This window comes from Labeo rohita, chromosome 7, assembly GCF_022985175.1.
Source record: "Labeo rohita strain BAU-BD-2019 chromosome 7, IGBB_LRoh.1.0, whole genome shotgun sequence".
Taxonomy (NCBI): domain Eukaryota; kingdom Metazoa; phylum Chordata; class Actinopteri; order Cypriniformes; family Cyprinidae; genus Labeo; species Labeo rohita.
The window spans coordinates 60,136,435-60,149,043 of NC_066875.1; the positions used below are offsets into that span (position 1 = coordinate 60,136,435).

General features: G+C 32.8%; 1 protein-coding gene and 1 long non-coding RNA gene across 2 annotated transcripts; one reads left to right on the top strand and one right to left on the bottom strand.

Annotated features, from left to right (window-relative positions):
• The first annotated feature begins 590 nt into the window (after positions 1-590).
• LOC127167942 (uncharacterized) lies at positions 591-3,062 on the top strand. The gene is made up of 3 exons (XR_007828047.1): positions 591-789; positions 1,774-1,886; positions 2,335-3,062. It is a non-coding gene; the product is annotated as an uncharacterized LOC127167942 (long non-coding RNA).
• A 7,040-nt stretch (positions 3,063-10,102) lies between these two features.
• LOC127167602 (GTPase IMAP family member 7-like) lies at positions 10,103-10,822 on the bottom strand. The gene has a single exon (XM_051113727.1). It carries the CDS (start codon positions 10,820-10,822, stop codon positions 10,103-10,105), a length of 720 nt encoding a protein of 239 aa, XP_050969684.1.
• Positions 10,823-12,609: the final 1,787 nt, after the last annotated feature.

Consider the following 12,609-nt stretch of genomic DNA (forward strand, 5'->3'; position numbering starts at 1 on the left):
TAGGATAGTTAAAATAAATACAATTGCATAAACTACAAATTTTCACTCAGTAGGTTATTTAACCATGTATTATTAAGTATTTTCGAAAGGCTTTTGTCTTTCGAACTCATTAAAATGCACAATTTCTTGTTATTTCTTATTTGCAGACATTCTCAAACTTTTTGTCATCTGAACCTCTTCAAGAAATTCAAGAATTTATCTTCCAAAATCTGGCAGTAAGTTTTGGGAGTTCATGTTGAGTCTCCTATCCTGAAAAGTCCGACTTGCAGAGATGGACTAAAATGAACTCCCAAAACTTACTGCCAGATTCTGGAAGATAAATTCTTGAATCAGAGGTGCAAGAGGATGTGGTGCTTGTCCTTCAAGAGTCACTCTCAACTTATCTGTCTATAAAGCCTATAAAAAAAAAAACTGTCTTCATGTATTTCACAACACGTCAGCTTGTTATTCTTATTAAGTCAGGGGCATTTTTTAGGATTTTTTTTTACCAAGCAAAGTCTCTGACACATTGTACTTCTGAAGACTCCAGGTCGGTTGCAGTTCTGGAAGATGGTGGCGCTGCACAGTAAAAATAGCTGGGTTATTTTTTTTAACCCAATAGATGGGTTACACATATTGGGTCACTGTGTTGGGTTATTTTCTAAAACGTTGGGTTATTTTTTAAACATCGTTGGGTTGTTTTTAATAATAACCCAGCGTTGGGTTTAATTGGTTCCCGCGGCGACAGTTCAAATTTTAACGGACGACGGTGACTGACAACAGAAGAAGCTGCTGCTGCATCAGTATGAGGTGAGTAATAGGGTTTTGATAACTCTTATAACATTATACTTATACGAAGAACGTGAAATGCACTTCAAAATTGAACTGTTGTTGTTGTATGTTTGTTTTTTTAACGAAGTTGTAGTTTCCTTTAGTCAGTGTATTGTAACGTTACTGCAGAGAATGAGCTCCATTGTAAACGAATAACTTAACGTTAACGTTACCTTAGCTGTCCCAGTTAGGCCGCTAGCAGTAATAAAGTAAATTAAACTTAGCAGAAAGTTGTAACTGTTTAGAGATGTATTACAGTAACCTAAAGTTAATAATGTATGGTGAAATGTATATAGGACTAACGTTACTTATGTTACTGAAATCACCGTCTACCATTACTACAGGTTTAGTATTATTTTACAGCTGATGAAGGGTTCTAGACGTACGGTTTCTGACTACAGTTTGTTTGGTCGTACTAATGATTATCACATTTAACTTTAAATGGGAAATGGCTAATGCTAAATGAGACATTGGTGTTGATTTGAACCGCGCCGCACGGACCATTCAGCTTCGGTCCAGTATGTAACGTTAGCTCAGCGGCAGCTCAGGGAGATGCGCTCAAATTCAGTTAATTCTCTGTTAGAAAAGTCTAAAAATAATCACATTTTCCCAAAAGAAAGACGTGATGGGAGAAACGAAGCTTTTCAAAGTTTCGAATCAATTAAACGAATTGCTTCGCAAAATGATTCACTGCTTCCAATCGTTCGTGACACAACGGCGACGCCTGCTGGTCAAAACAGGGCAAGCGTCAGTTGTTTGGAGCACTAATTGTAATAACACTAAATTTGTTTTTATGGTTTATTTACATTGAATATTGTTATGCATATATTAGAATCGCCTCTACTTACAGCCATTTCTCATATAAAGCTATGACAGATTTGCATGTTTTTTTTTTAAATGTGTACTAAATGTGTTTATACCACTGATCTATATATAATGACTATTATACTATGTCTATTATAGATCAGTGGTTTATACTTATTTTTAGACATTGGGTTCTTCAGTGAAGGGAAAACTACAACAGTGGAATCTCATACATTAAACATACACATGCCAATTAACTGAAATATTTCAAGGTAAGTAAACTATTTATATTAGTGATCCATATACATTACCAGTCAAAAGTTTTTGGACAGCAAGATTTTTAATGTTTTTAAAGAATTCCCTTCTCTCTAAGCCTACATTTATTTGATCCAGCATTTCAGGGGATCCAATACAGCATTTAAAATAACTGCTTTCTATTTGAATATATTTTAAAATGTAATTGTCCAGTCTTTTCAAAGCTTTTAAAATAGAAAGCAGTTATTTAAAATAGTAAAAATATTTCACAATATTACTGCTTTTACTGTATTTTGGATCAAATAAATACAGGCTTAGTGAGTAGAAAAGAATTCTTTAAAAAACTTTAAAAAAATCTTACTGTTCAAAAACTTCTGATTAGTAGTGTAGGTTTTCCAACAATTATGAAAAAATGTTTCTAGTTTATCTGTAAAATGTTTCTTCTTCTGCTTCATCTTATCACAGAGGAAGGAGTCAATGAAGGAAGTTTTATGCGACCGGATGACACCAGCATTGCTGCACTAACTCCAAGAACTCCTCCCAAGTTTTTAGCATTTTCAACGGTGAAGCAGTGGAACAGAAGACCTTACTACAAGCAGTGGATCTGTGTTTCAAACATTTCTACATGTATGACATCAACTACCCAAAGCTCCTCTGCACCCATTTGCAGCACACTGTCTTTAATATTCCAGGAGTTCTTTCAACACATTACCTCTTCCTTAGAAACTTTGTATTTATTGATCTGTAAAACTTTTTATGTTGCTGATTATCAGCAAGTCCAGCAGCCAGCAGATTTACTTTGTTTTATTATTATTATTATTACTTGTGTTTATGATTTTTTATTTTTGTTTTATTGATAAAGGTTTGTATGTTATGTTTGTTTTATTTGTGCACATTTGTGTATGTGTTGATATAAATAAATATGAATTGATACACATTTATGACCCTGGACAACAAAACCGGTCATAAGTATCATGGGTACATTTGTAGAAATAGCCAAAATTGCATTGTATGGGTCAAAATGATCAAATTTTCTTTCATGCCAAAAATCATTAGAATATTAAGTAAAGATCATGTTCCATGAAGATATTTTGTAAATCTCATAGGTATATCGAAACTGAATTTCTTATTAGTAATGTATTGCTAATAACTTCATTTGGACAACTTTAAAGACAATTTTCTCAATATTTAGATTTTTTTTTTGCACCCTCAGATTCCAGATTTTCAAATAGTTGTTCTATCCTATCAAACCACATATTAATAGAAAGCTTATTTATTGAGCTTTCAGATGATGTTTACATTTAAATACAAAAAACTCGACCCTTATGACAGGTTTTGTGGACCAGTCACATTTGTTGGTTTTGAATTCAGTGTACATCTTGAAAATATGTCAGTTGTGTTTGCATATTTGTGTTCTGAATGTATTATATTTTCACATTCTTGTACACTTATTTTGTAAACATTTGCAGTATGACTGTTTTACATTTAAAAATATATTTGTAAAAAAAATATTTGCATATTTAAATAAACAAAATATTTATTTGAAAACAAAGTAGTGTTATAGTGTATTTTTATTAAAAAATAAATAAATAAATAAATAAAAACTGATATAAATGAATCTAAATAATTAACTCAACTATTGGGTTATTTTTAACCCAACTGGATTTTAACCCAATTCATTGGGTTAAAATAACCCATAGATGGGAAGGTGCTATACCAACCCATAGTTGGGTTACTAGTTGGGTTATTTTTAACCCAACATTTTTTAGTGAGTGGAGAACTGGAAACGGTTCCTGATGGTGTCACACCTAATTCTGCACCTTAATTCCTAATTCTTTTGCAGTTAATATGCATCTTTTCTTCTCCACCTTTTTTTCTGACCATGCAGACTCAACAAGCATTTCTCTGTCCAATGGTCAAGCCTTAACTTTGCAAATTCTTGTAATGCATTAGTATTGCATTCTTCTCATGGGCATTTAATAATTTGGATTTTCAGTCTGGGTTAAATCTCTTTTTTGGCTCATTTTATCTGTAAAAGAAAACATGCCTAATAATTATGCACACCTGAATATAAGGAGTTTTTCACTTCCAGCCTTCACGGACAATTATATATCACTTACAAATGATTAAATACAAAATTGACAGTAGTTATTAAGACTGATGTGGTTTGGAATTGGTAAAATGTGCTTGGGAAAAAAATATGACCAGATTATCAACATGCCTAATAATTCTGCACACAGTGTAATATACTTGCCTAATACTATCTTACCTAATATACTCTTTAAAGAGTCAGTCAGCAGTTCTGTAAAAGACAAAATTGCATTGTACTTTGAGCAGTGTGACTTTGCAGATGTTGTTTATGCTCAAGCAGCAACATTACACACCAGCTAAAGTTAAAAAACTGAAATCATAATTAATCTTCAAGTACCCTTGAGATTTTAAAATAAATATTTGAATTATTAAGCTTCACATTTGCACGTTCACGGTTCTCTGACACTGGTTAATGGTCATATGACATACAGGTGAGCTTAAAATATCTCATCTTTTTTAGTAAGTGTATTATTTTGATTGTTATTTTAAAATTATTTCTTTTAATTTGACATTTTAATGATTTAATTACTTGTTAGCGTTTTATTAAACTCACAAACCCCCTGCAGTTCTTTTACGAACCCCAGGTTGGGAAACCCAGATGTAATATAATGTTTAATGCACTTCATTGTGTTAATTATAATGAAAGGAATCTATTTCCTCACTCTTTGTATTTTTGCATCATGGTACAAGATTATCCTGTTTAAATCAATGTGATAAATGAGTTAGGCCAAAAGTAATCTAAAATTATATTACCTAAAATGTGTAATGGATTACGTTACTGATGACAATTTTTGTCATGTAATTTGGAATCAGTAATGGATTACAGTTTGTAAGTAATCTACCCAGCACTGAATATAAATATATAATTACTCCCAACTCATATTTCAATAACCAGAGTTTCTCAGGGGAACGTTTGCGTTCTGTAGCAAACAGTTTTACGAGCGATTGCTAATTTCTTGGGGAATGCAAAACGCTTTTTACGAGCAAAAGAAAGTACGTATGTTTTGTAAAAAACAGTTGTTTGTTGTGTTTAAAATTTAACCATTTTTGTGACTAAGAAAGTAGAACAGGAAATAAATGGCAGACTTAAAATTGACTCTTACAAAGTTAGATTAATTGGTTAATATTGTACATATTGTACAATATTAACAACCAATTAATTAAGGAGATTAACTAAAGAGTTAGGAGTTTCAGGAGTTTCAAAGTCATCTTCGGATTGGTTGAAATATACAGGATTTTCAGGAGACACGTGTGACACGTTCTTTAACATTCTGCCTGGAAACTGAGATGCAGTGATGCCAAAGCCCACATGGAAGAAGGAAGCTGTCGTGTTTACAGCTGTGACGACGAACACTTATCAGAATCAAATATGTAAAGTTTCTTTAAAAGAATCTTTAAAATATCCGGTCTGTTATTGTGGGGACATTTCCACACCCCTAAACATGGTGCGGCACAAAATGAAACATGATTGTTTGTTTTACCTGTCAATCAAATGGCCTCTTGGGCGGGCCTTGGCCATTCAAAGTGGTTCCCAGACCTTCTGCCATCAGTCTGAACGTCTGGCTTTGTGAGACTACATCAGACAAGGCCAAGCTTATAATTAACTGTTCAATCTTCAACTGACAGTAAGAATTTTGAGCAATTAATAGGCTACTATTAGTTTCAAGGTAGACCTAATTTAAGCAATTTTTATTTATTTATTTATTTTTAAAGATTTTTTTTTAGATAACATTTGATGCATGGTTAAAAATATGCAACACATAATTGTGTTTTTGAGAGAAAAAACAGATAAGTCATCTATAAGTTGCATTTTATAAGTATACTGGTAAATAAAACAGAATGTTTTCAAACATTATAAAGTCTATACACATATAGGCTATTTTAGTTCCCCTCATTGCACAACAAATCCTTTAAATTTAACAGTATTCGGAACAAAAATGAGAAAACAGTAGCTATATACAGTCAAACCAAAACAAATTCTAACCAAGTGTGCTGCTCAAGACCTGGGGTGTGTTTCCCAAAAGCATTGTTAGCTAACTATGGTCATTAATTCCATTGGGACTCCATTGGGAATGACAAAACTTGTGACCATAGTTGCAGTTTGCAGAAGAAACAGAAATAATCTTTTCAACTTTAATTTGTTTTTTTTTAATATATGAATCATCTTTTGTGTTGAATTCTTACATTTAATCATTTAATTCAATTCAAATATTAAGACACTGTTACCAATCCAATAAAATCAGTATGAACAAATTCTGTGTGTGCAATGCAGAGAATGGCGCAGAATCAGCATCTAAAGTGGCATTTGAATGCATTCCCACAGACTGTTTAATGCAGGGCGTCAATGCATTTAACCTGCAGTTACAAATATAGAAAACGTTTTAAAAACAAAATATTGTTTAAAAGACTTTGGAAAAAAAAAAGGAAAATATAACATGTAAAAATTAAAATCACCAGTAGGTGGCGGCATGGCACTGCATGAGTTTCTGTGAGTCACCCATTCAACCAATTCCCTCAATAGGAATGGTTGATTTAGTAAGGAGGATGGTTAAAAAACGTTTAAGTCAGTTTTCTGGATCAGACAGTGAAAGGGATAATCAGCAAGAAAAAATGAAGAAGGAGCAGTACAAAATTCATGTCAGATAGTATGACTGTATTGAACCTGTTAAAGAAGCAATTGGGAAAATTGAAAATGTTAAGGAACAGAAATTTGCTACTTTTCTCTAAGGATAGTGGACAACCAAAACAGGCATTAAAGTAAAAAAATTGTGCATACTGGCAGAAGAAAAGTAATGGAAGAAGAGAGTCATTACAGGGGTCCCTTGTGATTTTTCAGAACACAATCAAGAGAAGTTTATCATGTCAAATATTTCAAATATATCCAAGATAAAAAATGTCATTCCAAACCCGTAAGACCTTTGTTCATCTTTGGAAAACAAAAATAAGATTTTTTTAAAAGATATTTTTTTTAAGATTAAGATATTTTGATGATATCCGATCCGAGAGCTCTTGTAATTTTATGAAGCTATGCAAATATTTTTCTGCATCTTAAACTTTTAGTTTAATTAATGGAAACAGTCTTTAAAGGATGATGCTGATATGATATTCATAAAAAGATGCAAACAAGATGCAGTATCATGGGTATATTTGTAGCAATAGCCAACAATACATTGCATGGGTCAAAATGTTAAATATTAAGTAAAGATCATGTCCCATGAAGATATTTAGTAAATTTTCTACTGTAAATATATCAAAAAATAATTTTTGATTAGTAATATGCATTGCCAAGAACTTAATCTGGACAACTTTAATGGTGGTTTTCTCAGTATTTTGACTTGTTTTGTACCTTCAGAGTCCTCATTTTCAAGTAGTTGTATTTTGGCTGAATATTGTCCTACCCGAACAAACCATACATCAATGGAAAGCTTATTTATTCAGCTCAAAAAATGTACCCTTATGACTGGTTTTGTGGTCCAGGGTCACATTTTAGTACTATTAGAAATCATTTTCCAGTTGTGAAAATGAGACTGTCATTGTCTTTTCATGACTCTTTATGATCAGCAAAACAGCAAAACCCAGCCATTCATGTCTCTATGCTCAGAACAATATTAATCAATAAAATATAATACATTTCAGAACTCATGTTATGATGTAGATTTTTTAAGTTGCACTCTTGACATATATTAATCTATTATTTTTCCTACATAATTTGTAACACAAAAATATGGTAAAATATCTATCTTTCCAACAATGTATAGTTTGTCATTATTAGATTAGAATTTATTTGTATAATGGTGAAGTAAATTTAGGCGTCCCACAGAGGGGACGGTGACAGTTAAAGGGTTAATTAAGCAAAATTTTATGCTCTTAATTAAGTAAAGATTGTCAGAATTTAGCCCATCATGCAAAATGTTGTGGTTTCTTTTGCCATTTTGTTTTTTCTGTATAGGCCATAAGAAGGCAGCAGAACACATGAAATAGAACGACAACAGAAGAGAAGAGACAGGCAGAGTAAAACTATTATAGAGAAGTACAGATGGTAAGACACAACGATACAGGCACTAACAGTAGTAGTAAACTGGCTGTTTGTTAGTACTTATAATGCACATATTAATGGCTTATTCTCCATGACCATATTTTAGATCCCATAATCCCAACTGTCTTACTATTAATAAGCAGCGAATCATGAGTTTGTAAAGGTAAAAGTCGTAGTTAATAGTTAGTTAAAATGAGAATTTGACCCTAAAATAAAGTGTGACCAAAACACCCTCTGCCACATAACCACAGTCACAAGCTGCTCTTAAACCACTGACTGTTTGTGTTTTTCACTGTCAAGTTACTTTTATTATAAAAAGAAAATCGTATAGGATAGATGTCATTATAACTCACTGACTAAAGTCATCATAAACTTTGTAAGTTCTAGTAAAGTTCTAGTTAGTAATTTGTTCTGATGGATTCTACTGATGGGTTAAAAACGCACTTTTACATTACCATTTACATTGTGGCATTTCATAGACTACTGTTTTTGCTTACAGCTTATTATAAATACCCTTCCTGTATTTGTACAATTGTGTATATTTTTGTTTTATGGCTCTTTCTGCACTGCTAATGAGCAAAAGTATATTTTTAAGATTTTGAAAAATGTTTCACCACAGTATTAAGGAATGTCTGAATTTAGCTGTAACTGTAAAACAAATAGAAGATAACTTTTAAAAGTAAAAAACTAGGACTAAGGCATATCCACTGTGATTTTATGTTGAGACTTGTTGTGAAATTTAATTTCACACTAACCACTTCGGGAGGTGCTCTGAGAGATGCATTCTGGACAAAACTGGACAAGTGTAAATGCATCTGGTTGTTGAAACCACATAACCTGTATAAAGTTTACTCTTCCAAAATGTTAAAAAATAAAAGTCTGAAAGCGTGTTTCAGGCCATATGACATGTTGTAGCCAGATATGACAGCGCTAATGCAACACGCATCTGTGGATGAGTATCTGAACATCTCTTCAGCAAGCTGACTCACAAACTGCTGCAAATGAAACTGAAAGTAAGTCGCAGACGCTCAACACACAATTAAAAACAGGCCCTAAAAATAAATACACCTAACAGCAAGGTCAAATGGTATTCAGTACTGTTCAAAACTTTAATTCATCAGATCTTGCGCTCAATGGCGCCTTTCCTCAAACAGAGCCTTTAAAAATAAAAGGGGGAAAAACTAACTACTATAAAATTTAACAAAATTTTTGTTTTTTTCTGGAAGATTGAACAGCACTTTTTCTTTTATTTTCTTTATGTTTTTATTTTGTGAAGCTTCTTTGTAATAACAGTAAACATGCTTTAATATAGTGTTTGATTTTGTTTTGTTTTCTTGTTTTGAAGATTAGTTTGAGGTTCTGACAGCTTAGGTTATGGTTTTGTTGTAATATTTATTAAATGTTAATATGTGTAGAAATGTTTCAGGAAATATTGTAAAAGTGAAGTAGAATAAGATGTCTAAGAATTCAGTCAAGAAAGAATGGTGTAACATCCAGATTTCAAGATTTATTTTCTTATTTCATTTTACAAAAAAAAACATACACATTAATAGTTTAGAAGGCCCCAAAATTAATAATAATAAAATATACATTGAATTGGCAACTTAAAGGATAACGGTTAATGTGTAAAGAACATAAAACTTAATACACACATAAATCAGTGAGCAATTATTTATGAGGAAGAAGTCCTACAAAAGATGGTAATGTCCACCCAGAAATCAGCTGTCCTTATCAGGTCAGTCTAGAATTACATGAAGAGACAGAAGTGACTGAGACAGCCTAAAGCCATAGAAGAACTGTATCAACTCCACGATTCTTGTTATTATGTTCCTGAAAATACCTTAAGCTATGTGCACGTTTTCTTTAACAGAAGCAGAAATAAAACATATTCATATTATTACATACTTTCTAACTTTACAGTTTTTCAACAGTGGCTAAATCACTGAATAGTACTTTACAAGCAGAAAAAAGCATATAAAGATTAAATGATTTTATATTTCTACTTTGGTTGTTGTTACATTGCTTTAACAATTATCTTCTGACTTTGTTTCCTGGTTCTCTGTTCCCAAGTAAGACACACTGACATACTCATTCACATACTCAAGCTTATGCTATGGTACAAAATGAATTGCCTATTTCTTTTTGAAGTGCTTTTACTTTATTTTCTAGTTCAGCAATGATTTCATCTTTTTCTTTTACAGTTTTCTTAGTATTGTTGAGCTCATTAGCCAGCTGAAACATGTGGTAGTTGTAGTAGCTGTTTTGATTGTGTTTTATCATGACTTCAATCTTCCTCATGAGCTGATCAACTTGTGAACGATTTGACTTCTCTCTGTTGTTAAATGCATGGTATTTTCCCTTGCATGCTTTAATCACTTCATTTAGCTCTGGAGCCTCATTAATATACTCATCAATTGTCCTGTCTTCAAGATCATCTGCCTTGGTGAACAAGATCATCATGTGTTTGTTAGCCCCCGCACCAAACACTTTCTGGATAAGTGCAACTGTGTTTTTTTCCTCTTCAGTGAAGCGCCCGATGGAAAGTACAAGAAGGAAGACATGAGGACCTGGAGCCGCATAAGTGATGCATTTAACAATCTCTTTTACCACTTCATCATTAGACATGTTTGTGTCGTATAGACCTGGAGTGTCCACAACAAGCACCTCTCTGCTATTTATCATCTGTTTTCCAGATATGCACTGTACAGTGACCGATGTAGCTCTTGGCTCTGATCTGAACATCTTCTCACCAAGAATGGTGTTTCCTGTGGCGCTCTTGCCAACGCCAGTTTTACCCACCAAAACAATGCGAATACCTGTTGACATTTATAACAAACATTTGGCACTTAGCATGAAACGCTTTGTCTGAAGTCTTGTTATAACTGACAAAGATGTAACATTCAAAACTTACTCATTGTGGCGCTGTAGATGATTCTCTGCTGAGTTTCTTCTTTAAACTCTTCTGAATATCAGGAGTTTATTGTGTGGTTTTACTGTGTAGTCATCAGTATATAAACTCCGCTGAGCTCCTCCTATTTTACCTAATTAACTAGCAAGAAGCTCAGCCTCTGTTTTCTGATTGGACAGAGAATGGGTTTACTACATAAAAAGGGGAACAGGAGAATCTAAATCAAACTGATTCAGCTGAAGACCTGCTTTTAGAGGGTAAGTCTTTGTTATTTACCATTATTTACTCGATAAAACCATTACTCTTCACATGTGATTGAAGTCAAAGGAGGTTAACAATAAGAGGATAACATAACATTCATACTACTAATAAAGGTTCTTTATTGATGTCTTTTTACTGTAGTGAAGTTTTAAAAGTTTACTATCGAAAATAAAATAAACCTAAATTATACAAACTCCCATTTGAAGGAAATAACTGCATTGTCACTACAGAGAAGTTAGTGTTATAAGATTTCATTAGAAAAAATATACTTTAGCACTTGTGTATTTATTTACTTTTACAAAGGTAACAAAATTCCCCTTTAATTCACTTTAAGGAGCCAAATATCATCTCGTAATGGGAAGGCTAATTTTTGATCAGATTTTTTGATTATTGATTAGAAGGTGCTCCTGAAATTTTGAGTGTGCTTCTAAAAAAAAAGCATAGACCCCTAATGGATTTACTGCACTTTGGAAAAAAATAAGTAGTTTTTATAATAAATCTTTGAAAATCAAAATCTGGATTAGATTTTTTAATGTTATTGCAACCTAAATATGCTATGTGAAAGTTTGAAACAGAAAATTGTGGTATTCATCTTGCCACTTTCTTGGTAAAGAAAACACATTTTTACTCAAATTAATCAAAATGGATTTATAGCATTCTGGAATCAAACTCTTCATATATATATATATATATATGTCAACATAATCACATTCCAAAAATCTCATATCTTATAGAAATTAGAATACAGAGACATTACATTGTGTTGACTGCAAGTGATGTCACAGTAAGCAGAAAGTGCAGATGGTGTTTGCAAGTGATGTTATTTGTGAAAGCGAATGTTTTTGGGACTGCATGTTTGAGGCTGTTTCTCAATACCCAAGCTGCGTTCCTGTCCACTTTTGGACATGCACTTGTAAACTTCTCTAAGCACTTCCCCTTGGTCTTGACTGCGGGACTATGCACACTTCAGGCTGCTCTATAAGCCAAAATGCAACATACTAAACTACTAAAGTTAAGTTTGTTTGAATAGAATTTACATTTAATTTTTTTTCAAAGGTTTCAAACCACAGAATAGTATTTTGGATTTTAAATGTGTTTTAAAATTCATGTGTCTGAAATAGTGCCCATCCCTGGTAACACAATACCAGAAAATCTGTTTTGCTCTGTTCTTATTCAATCATTTATTCATTTCTATAGGAAATATATTTGCTTTCTGGACGGTGTGACATTCTACCTTGGTTATGGAGGCCACAGATAAATTGCAGATTGTCCTTCTTGGTACAACTGGCTCTGGTAAAAGTGCTTCAGGAAACATCATACTTGGTGAAAAACGTTTTAAATCTTATGTATCCACGCAGTCAGTAACATTAACCTGCCAGTCTGAAACAAGAAACATCAATGGAACAGAAGTTACAGTTGTGGACACTCCTGGATGGCACTGCAC